The sequence below is a fragment of the Epargyreus clarus genome, unplaced genomic scaffold, assembly GCF_041222505.1.
Source record: "Epargyreus clarus isolate Ecla_fem2 unplaced genomic scaffold, WU_Ecla_fem_2.2 ptg000026l, whole genome shotgun sequence".
NCBI lineage: Eukaryota > Metazoa > Arthropoda > Insecta > Lepidoptera > Hesperiidae > Epargyreus > Epargyreus clarus.
In genome coordinates this window covers 8888389-8906345 of record NW_027332233.1, presented here as the reverse complement: position 1 = coordinate 8906345, position 17957 = coordinate 8888389, and the positions used below count along the sequence as shown (strand labels likewise).

At 34.2% G+C, this 17957-nt stretch overlaps 1 protein-coding gene across 5 annotated transcripts in view; it reads right to left on the bottom strand.

The window, feature by feature from the left end:
* Window positions 1–17957, bottom strand: part of LOC140753588 (TOX high mobility group box family member 4-B) — a 30993-nt gene that overhangs the window by 11595 nt on the left and 1441 nt on the right. For 3 of the 5 annotated variants that reach the window (XM_073088303.1, XM_073088299.1, XM_073088301.1), the window contains exons 2-3: window positions 3979–4050; window positions 119–247 (exon numbers count right to left, since the gene is read on the bottom strand). In XM_073088303.1, the coding sequence (XP_072944404.1) occupies window positions 119–247; window positions 3979–4050 (201 nt within the window). Of the gene's footprint in view, window positions 1–118; window positions 248–3978; window positions 4051–13581; window positions 13943–17957 lie in introns of those variants that run through there. The other 2 variants (XM_073088302.1, XM_073088300.1) reach the window with 2 other exon arrangements.

Genomic DNA, 17957 nt, shown 5'->3' with positions numbered 1-17957 from the left:
AGGTCGGCCAAAGATGCACCGATGCCTCTGTGGTCTAAGTTGGAATGCCTCGGAAAAGTATACATAACAAGAACATACATAATATTATGCGTTATATTTAAATGAATTTGGTACACACTTGAGGCGCAGAGTGATGGAGCTGTGTGTATTGCATATGTGAGCCTTGCACGTTTCCACTAGTCGCATGCTGCCCGTGGATCAATGGGATGTCAAATTCCTCGTCGCCGAATGATGGAGTATGGAAGGTCTGTAATAAAAAAGCAATACTAAGTTAATACATATACATACAGATTTTTTAACAATTCTAGGTGTGCGACAAATTTCTAATCCGTCAGAAATAAAAAGGACAACAATGGTAAAACAATGCATTTGTAACTGCCGGAGTAAAAATAAACCCCTGATAGGATTACAGTAGGTATTTGGAGACACCAACGGAATACTTCATCTAGGTAAGTGTAGGGACACTATAAGGATAGTCCTTACCATGCCCTTTAAAACAGAACCGAGCAGCGCTTACCACTATTTTCGTAAAGCAGAAATAGATGTGGCGGTGTTGCGTTCCAAATGGTAGTAGTAGTTTAGTTTTCTAGAGTATAAATGTGAATTTACACGTGATATAACAGAATTAATAATAATTTTCTCTTTAAAATAATGTTGTGTTTGTGGCGTGCTTTTACATTTCGTACTGTGCCTGGATTTTTTCAAGATATTAATATTGATAACAAATTCTAGGTATATCGATATTTAGTAGATATAGTTCCTAAGTGTTTTTTTTGTATAGTATAGGAGTAGCAGACGAGCATGCAGTCCACCTGATGGTAAGTTGCTACGGCCGCCCATGGACATCTATAATCCCCCCAGATAGGATTAGATATTCCTACCTGAGGTCGGCTACAGATGCGCCGCTACCCCTGCGTACTAAGCTGGAACGCCTCGGAAAAGTATGTCTTCCTTACCACACCCTTCAAAACGGAACACAGTAGCGCCTAACACTGCTGTTATTAGGCAGAAATAGGTGTGGCGGTGGTGCCGCCGGAGTCGAACCACAAAGGGTTCTACCACCTTAAAATTATTCAAATCACAAGTAAACGGTTCTGAAATAGCTTTGTAACTGCAATAGAAGTTTTCGAACAAATATGTAGGGAACAAAATTTTAGACGCTATAAACACAGCTACCTAATATTTCGTAATATTAGTATTATAGGTACTATATTACATATTCAGGCATTTTTTATTGTAGGTAGGTGTTCCTAAAAATCTGTAGATACTTAAAACTACATTTATTAGAGCATCGCGGTTTTGAACGTCTTAAAATATAGAGTTTTACACAGAGTGGAATAATGTCCCTAGGTTTCAATATTGAACTCGTGCCTAGAAATGGGAAAGTAAAGCAATGATGATGACCACACTGAACAAGTAATAAGAGTTGGTCCACCAGTCTCTGAGAATAGTTAAAGAAACTAAAATTTCATTTCTATATGCTGCCTTTTCATTTACGAGCTACCTAAATAAATTTACAATAATAAAGTTTATAAAAACTTTTTAAAAACGTATTTTGTCTTTTCTTGGGCCGTTTTTTTCGCAAACCTTTTTTCTTTTTCATAGGAGTACATAAAAATGATTGGTTCACAATATTGTGGCGCCCATCATATTGCATTTATAATTCCGTCACTAATCTAAACATGCATTTTCATTCAAGCCAAAAAACTATGCAAAACTTAAGTTCAGTTGGGGTTAACTGGTTTAAAAGTCAGTTGCTTGATTTAACTTTTAAAATAAACGCTTATGAACATATTTAAAGAAAACTTTACTTGTGTACCTCTCGAGGTGGTAAGTCGATAATAGGGTTCTTTGTTTAAAAGGTCACTAAGTCGAGACGGTTACGTTAGTTATTTTACCTATGCGAGCTCCTTTTTGCGGATGTTAATATTTGAAATAACGCCAAAATTATACACTCATAGATAGGTAGTTTGAAGGTGGTAGATCCCTTTTTGGTTCGACTCCGGCGGCACCACTGCCACACCTATTTCTGCCTCATAACAGCAGTGTTAAGCGTTACTGTGTTCTGGTTTGAAGGGTGTGTAAGGGAGACACACTTTTCCGAGGCGTTCCAGCTTAGGCCTCAGGGGCAGCGGCGCATCAGTGGCCGACCTCAGATAGGAATATCTTATTCTATCTGGGGTTAATGACAGATGTCCATGGGCAGCAGTAGTCAGTTACCATCAGGTGGACTGCTTGCTTGTATGCTACTCCTTATAATATATATACCCCAAATATTTATGCGCTATATATTTGGTTGTTGTTGTAAAAGTTGTACACTTGTATGAAAGTAGCATGAGAAAATAACATACCTAAAAGAAGTTTCTATGGCACATAATCACAATAAAAAGTTCTCGCTGTAATTGTACTATTGTTATTTAGTTCTATTGTCGTGTTACAGAGTGATAGGCAAAACACTAATACCTGATTTCTTCTTAGTATGCAAAGGTAAAAGTAAAATCTTTAACATCGGTCTAGGTAGGAGCTCTTACTATTAATCGCACGGACAAATTTAATTGCTCGATAATCAAATGGATAAGTAGTAGGTATCATATATGCCAAGAAATAGAAGTCATTATATATTCCATCAGACATAAAGTGATGGTTGAAGGAGGTAGACCCCTCCTGGGGTAGAGCTTCAAGGTGGTAGAACTCGCAGTGGTTCGACTACGGCGGCACCACCGCCACACCTAATTCTGCCTCATAACAGCAGTGTTAAGCGCTGATGTGTTCTGGTTTGAAGGGTGTGTTAAGGGAGACATACTTTTCCGAGGCGTTCCAGGTTAGTCCTCAGGGGTAGCGACGCATCTATGGTCGACCTCGCGTAGGATTCTAATCTTTCCTGGGATTGATTTTGATTATAGATGTCAATCGGCGGCAGTAGCAGTAGTCTGCTACTCTAGTATTATCTAAAAAAAACGCGTTGTGGTTCGATTCTATAGGCACCAGCGCTACATATATTTCTGACTTAGGTACATAGGTATGACAAAAGTCTGAAGTATAACTGTGTTCCGATTTGAATAATGTGGTAAGGGTTTTTAGGAAGCATTATCACTAAATTCTTGTATGTTGCAACATATTATTTGTGAGTAACCCCAAGTCTCTAATCCTATCTGGGGTTGCCATAAAGTTCTGATATAAATTAAAATGCATGGCGCTAGTATCGCCGCAATTTAACTGCGATAAACTCACTTAACATCTTTATTTAATAAACACAACGTATGTAGGTAAGTTTTTAAAACAATCTTACAAATATTTAGCCGTAATATTTCCAACGTACAAAGAAAGAAAGAAACAAGTAGACTTGTTTCTTTCCTGGCTAGTTATAAAATATTTGTTGCATTCGCGGCACTGCGTCCATATTTTATCGCTATCGATTCGGTGTCTGCGGGGTTACAAAAGTTTGAATCGAAATTGTACTTATAAAATATGAGAGATGGAGACATAAAATTAGCGATGCCAAGACGAAGATATGAACATTTCTTTAGCTAATAGATTTTAAGAGATTTTTTGAAAGGAGAAATTATCCACGGTATTTGTAGTGAGAAATTTCGTCATTGAGTAAAAAGAAAGATGAAATATTAAGAACTTTTTCGACTGCTTAGTGGATTAATATTTATAACGCAACGTCGTGCTACCAACATTTTTGAAGAATTCTTAAAATTCTTATTAAATGTGTGTATTTTTCGATTCATGCCACGATAAATTATTTTTACGGGATGGTTCATTAAAAATTATCTGGATATCATCTTAAATCTTATAAGGTTTGAGTAATGTACGAGTAGAGTAGGACATTTTTAAGATTCTCCTATTTATTTAATTTGATGCTTCCAATATTATTGGTAAACATCTTAAAAACACGGAAATTTATGACGATGTAATTTAAGTCTTATTAAAACAGGCAAACATTCGCTTTTTTTGGACAATTTGTCTACTGACCTGATCATTCATAGCGTACACACTTCCCTTCGTGTCGCGGGTAGACAGAGGGGTTTCAAGGCTTTCTGGTCGCTGGAACAAAAAAAGTTATGTTTTAAAATTTCGTCAACAAAATATTAATTATTAAGTAAAGATAAATTTAAAGTAAAACTTCTTATCACCACTAGGCATCACGAAGCATTTTCATATTGAACGAAATATTAGTACTAATTACATATAACCGATGATTTTTTATTTTATTTGTTCAATAGTCGATCGGTCGATTGTATGAAAATGTATTATTTATTAGATACCTACATATCAAATGCTTTGGGGGGCTTTACGAGCAAACTAAAAAGATATAGTCTCGTACAACAAGCCGTTCAACCACAACTTGCACTTTTGAGTGATAGCTATTGAGCGCCCTATTTGCAGCATTAATGACATAATATCGTAGGTACAGCCAACGTATCAAATCATCTTAAATTCTGTTTTGTACTGAACCCATTAGATCCTATTTAAATGTGCTTGTATACGGTGTAAGTCAAGTAACGATCTACGACAGTCGGAAGAATTTCATGCTAAATATTGTCTGTCTTCTATATCTGAGGCTAATAAATCGAGAAAGATAAATAATCCGAAAACTGTCTGTTTATAGTTATGATTAAAAGTAACGATTTTTTTAGGGATTACAACTTATTTTTAACGTACAAATAAGACGTCAAATAGTCGCCTGTAGATACGAACAACGAGATGAGAAGATCCATTACACAAATTAAATTTAGATTATAACGATGTTACAAAGAAAGATAATTCATTTTATGGTTGGCAAAGTATAATTAGGCTTGGCTTAATTTATTATTAAGTAATAAGTAACTACCTAAGGCGAATTGCCGTAATGTTTGTTACGTAGGAGTGTATATTGCGACTTAAGGATATTTTTGGTAGGTCTAATAGTTATTTTCTTACGGTATTCCCTGCTTATCGAAAAAGGCCTTGCGGGCGGCAAGAGTAAGAGTTTGAACTTCCCAACCAGTGCCACCGGGAAAGACGACAGTACCTATGTCTACTCGCATATACCTGAAAGTGTGGGATGAGCTTAACTTGCCTTGAAGGAGAACCCTAAAGGGGCACAACAGTTGTGTAATAGACATGTTAATTAGACTAAATAGTGTTTGAGATCGTCAACAGGCGACGATAGTTATCATAAATAATTAAATTGGAAAGCCTCGTCTAAGTCTTTTCCTTACCACACCTTTCAAAGAAGAAAACAGCAGCAAACAACAGCACACTGCTATTATATGGCAGATATACGGGTGTGGCCGTGTCTCCGAAGTCGAAGGATGAACAGTTCTACCACCAGAATGTAATTTTACGCAAATAGGCAAATGTTTACCAGTAGTAAGCATATTTGTACACTTTTCAGTACACGTTTCAGTGTTTAGATTAAATTTATTATTACATCGTGCTTTTACAAGATGCTTCCTGCCATGATGCGGGAACAATGTCGAACAAAGTAATACCGATAGCTGACCCGCCCGCGGCTAGTATAAGGTCCACTTCCCAGTAGCGTGACTTGCGACCGCGACTTGATTTTTAAAACGGAATTTATTGTATTTGAATATTCTTAGGTTTGTTTACATTTGATGACTTCGACAAAAAGTCCTTTGAACCTGTCTGAGGTAGAGTACGAGTGCATTGTTACCCTTTGACTCTTGGTACTTGTCAAAGGGAGCAACTCCGAACATAGTAGCTGTACACTGTGTTTTTAGTTAGGAATAAATAATATTTATTATGCAAAAAGCGCAATAAACGTCTTACTGTATAACTATTATTAGTTGAAGTGTATATTGGTCTCCTACACTAATTAAGTATTGTGAAAACGAAGCAAACACGTGAGCTACAGTCACAGCCGACTATTGCAAGTCGCATAGCTCGAAAATCTACCGTAACAAAAATCGTTAACTTTTCAATGTCGATGGTTCGGATTCATTTTATTACATTTAATTTTTAAAACGAGATCAGTTTATCCCATAACAATTTTATATCGACTGCTTTATCTTATAGTTGGAAAATTACTTTAGAACTATTTTCTTATTTGTATTGATGTATTATTTTATATTACGTGTTTTAAAATAAGTAAGTAAATGTTTAAAGTAAGTAAGTAATAAACTTAGTTATTGTTTTGACATAAAGATATAATTATTTAAAATGATGTTATATGTTAAATATAATTCGATATTAGTGATGAGTTTATATTAAACAAGTAATTTGTTTAAAAAAATCAAAAACCCGACTGCACTAAAAAGGCTGAAGTAGAATTTCCAAAAACGGTGGAATAGGCGTTTCATTATTTTTATCCAGAAAACCAAATACAAAGTTTCATTGTAGGTATCTGCTTCAAAATTAAAAGATGTTCAAACAATATTATCCTACTATATCCTCGTATTGCTCATTTACGCTATATAAAGAACCTATGAGTAAAATTCCAGCACTCTAAAGTTCAACGGTTTCTCTTTGCGTTGAACTCTGGCACAGCAACACTACTCATTTAGTCAGACAGTCAACTCCATGTATTATTATAGACAGGTTCAGTTAACTTTTTTTTAAATGTGTTACTATATCGCGCCAAAAATCGGCCATTTTGATTTTCTTTTTAACACCTATCTAAGGACACTCGGTTCATTGAGACAAATATAATGACACCTTAACTGTTGAAATTCATTCAGCTGTTTGTTAGATCCGATGGAATAAAGAAAGACAAACATACAAGATCCGCGCGAAATATGTTTTTCGCGCGGATCTTGTATGTTTGTACCCTTCCTTGTATACCCTTCCTTGTCAGTCGGGTAAAAATAAATCATATCATTCATCTTAATTAAACAGCAGTAATATTTTAATTCACAAATGGATAACTTAACATTAATCAATCACTGTTCATTAATTTATAAAGTATACCTACCTTAAGTATATTTTTATTAAATGATATAATGGTTTATTTGAAACACAAATAATATTTTTTATGGACATTACGTTACTTTTCTAATTTCACTGTTGTAATAAATCAGTACCAATCACTATATTTAGTACTTGATTTGCGCACTGACAAGATTTCCGTGCTCTCTAGGTTTTTTTATAATATTGAAATAGCATACGAGCATGCAGTCTTGATGGTGGCCTCTGCGGCACATGCACATCTACAACCTGCCTGACATAGAAAAGAGATTCTATTTGATGTGTTGGTCTCCCCGAAGACCAAGACGGTCGCCTAAATTTAAAATCGTTTGTTCCTTATTTTACTGACAATAAATAATTAACTGTCTACGGAATATCCGTAGAAAAAATCTATAGTATTCCCATATTATTATGCAGTATGAAACAGTCACTTGGCAAAGACCAAACAAATTATTGTGCCAACGAAAGGAGGGGAGTTGCAATATACCAATTAAAATGTAAATCGGGTATTAATATTCTGTAGGCACCTATTTATTTTTGTTACTAGACAAATGTATTATAATTTACTAGTTTAAGGGTTTGAAAGCCGACCCTTCAATCCGAGGTTCAAATGTTAACTCTAACTTTTCGAAAAAATGTGCGCATTAGAAAATAATTGTTAGTTGGTACTTCAACGTTAATACCTACTATTGTATGGGAAAACCTCTTGATGAAATATACACCCGATATAAAAAATGTTCTCAAAGCGGTGTGTATCAATCCGCACTCGATAGTGGTCTGGTCTGTGACTAGTTCTTAACCCCCCTTACTTGGAGTGCCTAGCAGTGGGACAGTAATGGGTTAACGATGAAATCAAATAAATAGAAACAAGTCAAACATAGGTAACCCACATGAATGTGAGCCATGGGTTTGTGTATGTCGATGCGAAATTTTGAAAAATGCTAACTTAAAATAAGAAGACAAATTGTATTGTCTTATAAAGAATAAAACGTACAAAATAAGATAACCAAGAAGGCCAAAACGAATGCGGGTATAATATCTCGATAAATTCCATTTACGAGACCGTCGTAAAAACTTCATATCAAACGGGTTTTATTTAGTTTATAGATAAGTATCTGTTTAAGAATATTTATACCAAAACGTGATTTGGATGCTGTGGGAATTAGTCAAATGTTTTGACATTTTTAACACGAGTTATTAATAACTTAGACAACAATCGTGTAAACAAAAAAATACTGTTTTATTTTATGTTTTTACTCAAATTTTTACTACTTACATTATGTTTTTATTATAAGTCTTTTTGTGCCCGATAGTTTTGGATTTCATCTCAGATATAGTCTTTTACGTATTTGATATTAGCCATAAAATTAGAAAGCAGAATGTTTGTAATTGTATATTTCCTTGAAAACAATAGAATACATATTATTCGACATAGTGTATACCGTTGAGCAACCTATGGACACTTAACAAACCTCGAATTGAACTTATCCCTGAGGTTAATTAAGTACAGATGTCTTGCAACGGATTGTTAAACATGTATCTTTTCTAAGTACCATATATCTAATACGTTTCACGGTATTAATATTATCACAACCACCGTATACGGCCGTAAGACAAAAATAGGTGCGGCAGTCCTTACGTCAAAACATGCAAAGAATTTGATCACTTTTACATATTTGCATATATTTAATATTTGTCTAATAGTGATTAGGAAGTAATATAGAAGGTTATGATTTGCATTTAAAATGATAAATTATGATTTAGCACAAACGTTGAACTTTTTAAATCGGCTGATATAGAGAATGGCACTTGAGCGCGCACTTCTGAGCTATTCGATAATGCAATCTTAAGAAATACTAACTGGATCAATAAATGGCGAACGTTGCTATTGCATGAAACACATTTTATTACCACCTGAGACCCATTTAGAATTCAAACGAGGTCTATAGCAAAATGGATTATTATGATTTATTAGATTTAAGTAACTCGTGTACAAATTTAACGCATCATAAAATTTGACCCACCTTAAAATAAAAAAATATATATCTCGTTATATGAATGCATTAGAAACGATGATATTCGATATAAAATGGCGTACAGATACAGCCAGGATTACAAACAAACAAAATGGAGGTGGGTTGGATATTTCAGCCGTGGCCAAAATAAGAGATGGGAAAGAAGAGTTTTAGAGCGGTGGGTCGGATTACTTACAGAAATGTAGGACGGCAACCCATGCGATAAGTGGTCTAAGTGTATAAAGAAAGAAGCGTTTAAAGCTTGATCATCTAAAGCCATCTGAAAAGAGTAGTGTATACTAAAAGAGAGTTACAATCAGTGGTGGGTGGCGAAAGGTTTAGAAAAAAGAAGAAGAAAATAATCGAAAGGGAGAAGCAAGTTGGACTCGCGCATAGTATGTTTCATGCCGACACACAATGTAGCTATCGATGTTATATATTAAAAACAATGTTTTCTAGTATTTGCTTCCGGATCCTTAGCGTGAGCCCAAATTATACTTGGTCAGTTTTTTAAGTATTTGTTCTTTTACTGTAGAGTATGCATTATTCACACCAAATTTACGTTCGTATGAAGTACAATTGTTACGATGATAATGTTATTTTTATAGTGATCCCCTCATTTTTTCATTTAATGAATATTTACGACAATTTAACGTTGAAACTTACTAATCTTATTTGAGATCTCAGATCTTTCTGTATAACTGGCTGGGCGCGTGGAGCCCACTCCATTGCTCTGCTCAAATACTGTTTGGAAAGTAAGCATATAAGGATGGATGCTAGGTATAATATCTCTTTTTTGTCCCTGTAGTTCCGGGACTAGAATAGGGCTACGGTATCCCCTGCCTGTCGTAAGAGGCGACTAAAAGGGGGCTTCCGGGGTTGCCGGTGGCAAGAGTGGGAGCTCGAACCGTCCGGAGAGCAACCCCGGGAAGAACGGCGGCATGTGTGGTCGCATGCCGTCGTAAACACCAGGTGTGCGGGAGGAGCGCAAAGTGCTCCCCCCAGGGCAGAGCCCGACCGGGGCATCGCGCTCGGAGGACTCCGGTTGTGTTTCATTGGAGATCCCGGAGTTCTCCACCAAGCGCTGAGGACGGCCACCGGGGGGGTTTTAGTGCGGTAAAAATCCCACATAACTCGGCGTCGCTCCCACGTCGTCGGGTACCTTTTGAAGGTTTCCCCCTCGAAAACAAAAAAAAGGTATAATATCTTTTATCCCATGATTACCTTAGATACTCATGGATAAAAGTTCCTCTGAAGTTAGATAGCGTATAAAATTTAGTCACTGCGGTCACCTGTCTATCTCCCGACGACTCTTGACTATACTTAAATTTTAGGTTTCGATGTAAGTTGCGGGTTATGCCCTCTATGCAAACAATTTTATAACATGACGTACATTTTAGAAATACGGTTAAAATGTGTTGTTAATTTTTTTATAGATTAATTTGACTAAAAAAATATTTATTTTGAGAGTCAGTTCGAAACTATGAAAGTGCTGCTCTTGAATTACTGTTTATAGTTTAACCGTTATACTTAATTAATTAATTAATTTAATTTTATTTTATTAATTTATATAATATATGTAATGCTTAGTATTATTTATTATTTATAAGTCATTTAATTTTTGTGTCATATCCATGAATCTGTTAAAGTGTGTTATACTCCAGATGTATACGTATTCAATAATATTGATTTTAAGTATAATTTCTAATATAACATACAATTTTACAACTACAGCGGTTAATTATTTAATAACGTTACGCGATTATGCTATAAACTTCTAATATGTATGATACCATATCAGCTATAAATGAGTACCTATCTCTTATATATTCACGTTTCTCCCATTATATGCATACCGACTTGTAATTAGTAAAATAAATAATATGTATTGTGTAGCTTTTCGAGGTCAAAACATAGTTAAGCAAATAGGAGGGCTCACATTACGGGCTCTACCATTCTCGGCCTTGTACTAAGTCTTGAGCTTTCATTTCATCAAAAGTTTGGTTTGTTATTTAAAACTAGCTTTATTAAACAATCTAATGACTTTTATAACATACTTGCCTCTATAAAAGTTCATTTGTAATATAAAGTAAGGTACAGGTGAAACGTAACGATTTTATAAACGTTAAAAGAAGAATGAATGATTTTACCAATTTAATAAAAACGGAAATAAGTAATACAATATTTTTAAACACTAAATTTGATACAATTCTTATCACACAACGTGTATTATTTGACTAACAATTATGTATTATAATAGGTGTTTCAAAAAACGATTGATCAATATTGTATGGTGGCTTGACTACAAGTTGGTCTCATTCCTCTCGGACCGGTTTGGTGGCGTGTAGCCGTGTACCACACCGGCTGGTGTGCTCCCAATGGGCCTTTATACACATTGCACACTATCAACAAGTAAGTGAAAGGACACGCCAATAATTGCTTTCTGTGTTATTCGATTTTGTAATATCTCCAATAAACTATTCACTACAAACTTAGTTTAATCTCTGACAGAAAACACGGCTTCCTCAATATAGAACGACCAATCAAGCTGAAAATAGGTTCCATTAATAAATAATCCGTTACGTTTTGTTTTGTTTCTATTGAAATAAATTGTAACTCATAATTTCTAACAATTCTAATTCTAATGAGGCATCCATTACTATAGTACGTTTCTAATATGTTTTTAGAGCGTGGAAAGTAGAAAGTTTTGAAAAGTAGGTAACTTTAATAAACATGTATCGAAAAGTATTAATTTGCCTAATTTGTATTTGAAATTTAAAACACATTGTTAGAAATTTACTCTATTTCTAGTAATAATGTGTAATTGTAGACAATTTTGTGATTAAATATTTACTTATCGTTTCTTAAACAAAAGTAATAACGATTGCTATAAATTTATAAATATCATCGACATCAACCATCGAGTTTTAAAAGGCACAGAGCCACTATTATTAATGTAGAGATGTGTTGTAGAGAACTCTTTAGGAGGACATAATTGTCGGTCGGTGACCTCGTTTAGTTCCTCCCACTAAAATAGCGTTAAATCAATTGATGTTATTAAAATTGGAACGCATCTCTCATCGTAACCTGCTTACAGTAGGGGACTCAGGCTTTTATTCGATAGATATGAATACAAAGGGCAGGTGAATTCACTTTTTTCGTCCAGACGCGATAAAAAAGTGGTAGGGCCACACGGTTTGAGATTTCTCTTGTTTGAAATTATTAAACACCATTATGTTTATTATTTATAATATTTGTGTTATTACATGTTACAATGGATATATTTAATATGTTAAGCTAAGTATTTTAATGACATATAAAATACTTAATTATGTCTTTTTTAATTTTTTCATCTTAAAATGAGTTAAAATTGTGAATAAATATACTTTATGGATCACAAAGAACAAAAGACAATGACAATACCAAGATACGAAGAAGTTATAAAATTACAAATGCTTGTTAATAAAGAGTAATTTATAAAAACATAAAGCAATGTAACATTAAGTTTGGTATTTTAAAGACATTTGCCGTTATGCGGTGTTGGTATGTTACGCTTATAAGGTTTCTGTGGTTCACTGCTAACGTTTTTAGGACGAGTCTTTTACAAAGATTACTGTATAAAATGATATAAGTATTAATTCTTTACTTATTTTCAATTACTTTGCTTTTAATAAAACAAAATATTTATATACTTGAATATCAACATATAATTAAATTAATCTCTACATAATCGACACCTCCTACAACATTGTGTATATTTGAGTAGATTCCCATTAAAATTGTTGCTGTAATGTACACGGTAATGTCACATAAAACATTGAAACAAATTTTATAATTACTTTTATATAATGCAAACAAGCAAGATTGCGATTTTAAAATAACCGCAATTTTCTAAACTCTTAAATAAAAGTAAGTTTGCTTAATGTTATGTAGTTGTGCCTTTAGTTATTACCTGTTTATTATCTGTAATTAAATTGTCCAAAAGATCCTAAATTATAATCTTTATGACGTTTATGGTTTTCTAAACATATTTATGTTATCAATGTTTACAACAAATTTATGAATCATCATTCATAAATATTATTATTATTAATTGACATTAATAAATAATATGCGTTATCTGTGTATCTGAAGATATCAATGATATGCTCTACTTTGTCACTTGATAACATTTTATCTACATTTATGTATGTATTTTGTATACTTAATGATATTCTTCAAAGGTACAAAATTGTGTGAATTTTGTTTAATAATAAACGACAATAATACGGATTAAGTAACAACGTGTAACTATAGTAATTTTCGAAAGAATATTTCGAAATGTTTTTACATATACAACGATAAAGAAAATATTTAAAATCAACATCAATGTTTAACATGTATGAAATAATTAATTATAAAGTGTTGAATTGTCGACGTTTAAATTTTGAGTATGTCTTAGAAGTACATACATGTACATCCATAAGTTTTGTTGAATAAAGTATTGGAAGGTAGTAAATCCTGTGGGAGCGATGGCGAGCAATAGCTCTACTTATACTTAAGTTAAGAAAGACTTATTAATACATTCTTAAACAACAAAAAACACATCATAATTATTTTTATATACAAAACAAAGTTACTATTACTAATTGTTATTAGAAAGTTGATTACACACCTACCATTCAGTTAATGTCACCACATATCCAATTTAATACCCGTGCAATGAATTCAATGTTGTAAATTAACGCATCCCGGTCCAGGTTCAAATCTAATTAGTCTATTAAGGAAGCGAAAAATAAAACAACAATTTGTTTTAATTAGTGCACTTCAAAAGTTATTATTGCACAGCGCGTAGCGTAACGTAATCACGTCCGTGGGGCACAGGCGGCGAGGGGGGCACAAACAATTTTAATGTATATTTGTCTCACTTGAAAGTCTAGTTTTAGTTCGATTCCGATCGGAAAGATTTACTTTGAGCTCGGTGTATGGGCACGCTAGACACACGTGCGGGCCGCGCGGGAAGACTGCGTGGCGGTCGGACCGCGCGCTGCAGCGGGGAGCCGCGGCGTGCCACTAGTGCGCCTGTCGGCCGCAGCACGCTGAGGGCGCTATTGTTGCTTCAATCTTCCAATATTATTGTCTGTCTGTATAATTAAAGCCTGCGGAATATCCGAAACAGGGGTGATATTCTACATACTTGAAGCTAACATGTCCATATTTCAGCGCAACGAAGTGTTGAATGATTTGTTAGAGTTCGTACTATGGTTTTCTATAAAAGTTTATCCTTGTATTGAGTTTTATAGTAGTTTTTTATAGATACCCATAAATCGAACATACTGTGATAACGTTCTACGATTACTTAGATAGAGTTTTGATTATTTTCTGGCGGAAAAAATATTATAATATGAAACAGTAAAACGGAAAAGCCATATTGTCAATATGACGAATTGACCACCCAGGGTGGAGTCTCTCCAACAATCCAGTAGTTAAAATTACTAAACATCAACTTGTATCTTGCGTTAATGCAAGTCCAAAAATATTAATAAATAGAGTTATTGTAAGGTTTATTTTATTGTAAGTTAATTTGTAGTAGAAATATCAATACATCCATCTCCAAAAATCAGTTACAATTTAATAACAAAACAGTGCGTTTCTTTCGCACACGCGAGAAGACTTTTATTCTGATTGGGTTACTTGCAGATGTCCAATATTTGCAGTTCAGAGGAAATCATGGATTAAATTTGGATGGATCATGGATTTTATGATCCTTTTGGATGAACTTCCATGCTTTACCGAGGAATTATATAACCTGAGATCTAACTTTTTGCACTTGTTCGAAATATTTCAGCATTGTTTTGATATCATTCTTCCGGAAATATAAAAATAAATAATTTAAGTGAGTCTGAGTTTCACATCCCAGACCTCTGATTTTTCGAAGTTATGTGCGTATTAGAACTTAATAATCACTCACTTAAAAGGTGAAGGAAAACATCGCGAAGAAACCCGCATACCTGAGAATTCTTTAAAAAACAGAGTTCGGATGTATGTGAAGTCTACCAATTTGAACTTGGCCAGCGCGGTGGATTATGGCCTAATCTTTCTCAATCTACGTAGTTTCGGCTGAAAAAATTACAATCTAACTCATTTCTTGTCCTGAAGAATGAAATATCATTTTATACTAGTATGCTTACTATGAACTAGGTTTTATTTGCGGTCATGTTTCTGTTCAGTTGTTTTCGTGTCATGTAGCCGCGTAGTCTCTATATGTTTTCCCTTATGATTTCGCACTTTTGGACCGATTAATACAACAGAAACGCCAGTTTTAAGTGGTCTCTACCTTACTGCTACGATGAAGTCAAAACTTTGTGGTTCGACTCAGGACGTACTACCGCCACGCCAATTTCTGCCTGATAACAGTAGCGTTGAGCGCTGCGATATTATGCTTTCAAAGGTGTGTTAAAGGACATGCTTATCCAAGGCGTTCCTACTTGGTCCTCGGGGATAGCATCTGTGGCCAATCTCACGTAGGAAGATTCTACCTGAGGTGAGATAAGATAATCTTATCAGGGGTTGATTGCAGATGTCCATGGGTGACAGGAGTCACTTTACATTACTTTCAAATATACACCTGCTGGTTTCCTACTTCAATATTATAAAATAAGAAAACTATACTACAAAATGTCAATAAATAATTATAACACTATCTTTATGACGTTGGAATCCACGCACCTAGTATTTTTGTAAATTACCATTATCATATCAACAAATTCTTTTGTTTTGTTTATAATAAAAGTGGTGGAAAAACGTCTTAAAAGCCGGAATACGTCGGCATTACAGTCACACTTATTTTTATTATATGGCAGCAATCTTTAATGTTGCTTTCTAGTTGCATACTCTTACCATACCATGTAGCATATTTAAGGCAATACATTCTTCAAGAGTTTTAAAGCCACCCGTGCTAAAATAATAGAATTTTATTTAGTTTCTATTAGTGTTATAAAAGTGCGATAACATGTCATAAATCGAAATGAGTGTTTGATCCATACAATGATTATTACATAAATACAAAAATATTATTTATGGGGGTCGGTGCTGTTTCGAATCCAGAGTAAAGCGAAGGATTCTTAAATAGAAGTAGATTCAATATTCGTCGCCCGAGGAAAACAATTTTGCGGCCGAGTGATGTAGGTACCTACTCTACTTTTCATCCGACTCTATGAGAAAAAGCAATAAGAAGTGCTTTAGCTACAATTCATGAATATATTTATGTAAAATATTATTGGCGGTGACCCTTTTTATATCCCAATATTGTGCTGGAGTTTCTTTATAGGGAAGGCCCGGAGTATACTCCACCGCGATGCTCCAACGAGGACTAAAGAAAGAAGGTAGTAAGGAATCTGCTTAGAATGTATTCAAATCGCCTGTAAGGCCTCCGATGAATTAATCGGCTTTTATCTGATGACAAAACTGGGTCCGACGGCTTAACATGTCTTTCGATACACGAAAAAACATTTCTTCCAATGTCAGGACATCGCTTAGTAGATGATCTTTTTATACAAACAGTGAGTCTCATTTAGTTAGCGAATATGTTACTGTAAGAATTTCGTTGGCTTATATCCGAAATCTATTTTTGAATCCTTGTGTACTAGTGATAATATTGCAAGTAAATAGATATATCTGAACTTATACAAATATAACTTAGTGTTGAACATTTGCTTTGGCGACTTGGCCAGAATGATGTACCACGCACTACTTTTTAACCGACTTCAAAAAGGAGGTGGTTATCAATTCGGCCGGTATCTTTTTTTTTTCTTGCGTCCGAAGATCCGAAAATTCCGTGACAAATAAATAGTGTTAATGAAGTCGTTCCTTGACGGAATCTTAGTAATGACTGTATGTTTCTCTGTGTTATGACAGAAAAGTCAATGTTTAAAATTTTGAATTTATATTTTATTTCATTTTAGTGTTGCGGCCAGTCCGAAATAGTGAACAGTTATGTTATTAGAACGTTTTCGTCTTATCTTCATGCGTGATTTAGATACTTCAGTCTTTCTGTATTCGCGTGTGTGACTTTAATTATGAGTTTGAAGTAGCAAACGATCATGCAGTCCTCCTGATGGTATGTGCTTCTGCCGCATAAGTACTTATTGACAAGGTTCTTCCTAAAGTTGATTAACGATTATTTCTTACTCCTGAAGATTAATGCTTACCTTATATGTATGTTAATCGACATCAAAATAACAGGTAAACTATCTACGAAATGATAAGGATGCGATTGGCATGTATACGGACCGGATTCGCATGGGGGCACAAATCCACGTGATAGTAAAAAGATCTTTATTATATAGAGTTAAAAGATTATTATACAATATTTAAGATGCTGTATACAATAGTTAAGCCTATTTTCATAATGTAGTCAGATTATGGTCAATATAATAATAGTATACTCAATCAATATTAAGTAGACTAGCTGACCCGGCAAACTTTGTACCGCCTCAAAATCTATTTATGAAATATATTTCATATAAAATATAGCCTATGTTACTCGTAGATAATGTAGCTTTCGAATGGTGAAAGAATTTTTAAAATCGGTCCAGTTGTTTTTGAGCCTATTCATTACAATGAAACAAACATAAAGTTTTCCTCTTTATAATATTAGTGTAGATAAGTGTCATTAAGTAAGTGGTAACGGGCAATAATGCGTGGCTCTACTTACGTAAACTATTAATTTTATGTTATTTTTTATACAAATATTTATATAAATATGATAAGGTATTTAAAACTAAAGTATTTTAAGGGCCGTTTGCAAACGGATAAATGAGCTATCATTATCATCATACAAATAGGTATATAAGTTTTGAAGAAAAACAGTGTTGTGTGCCGGGATACAGGCAGGAGTTTACGAGGAGTTCAGACAGGAGGAGGAGGGTTCCGTGGTCATGATGAATATCATTTTATCGGTTGGAAACAATTTTGTATAGTTTAGAAGCTTTTAATATAATGTTTTATTATAAAAATATATATGAAAGCGAGCTCGCAATCCACCTGATA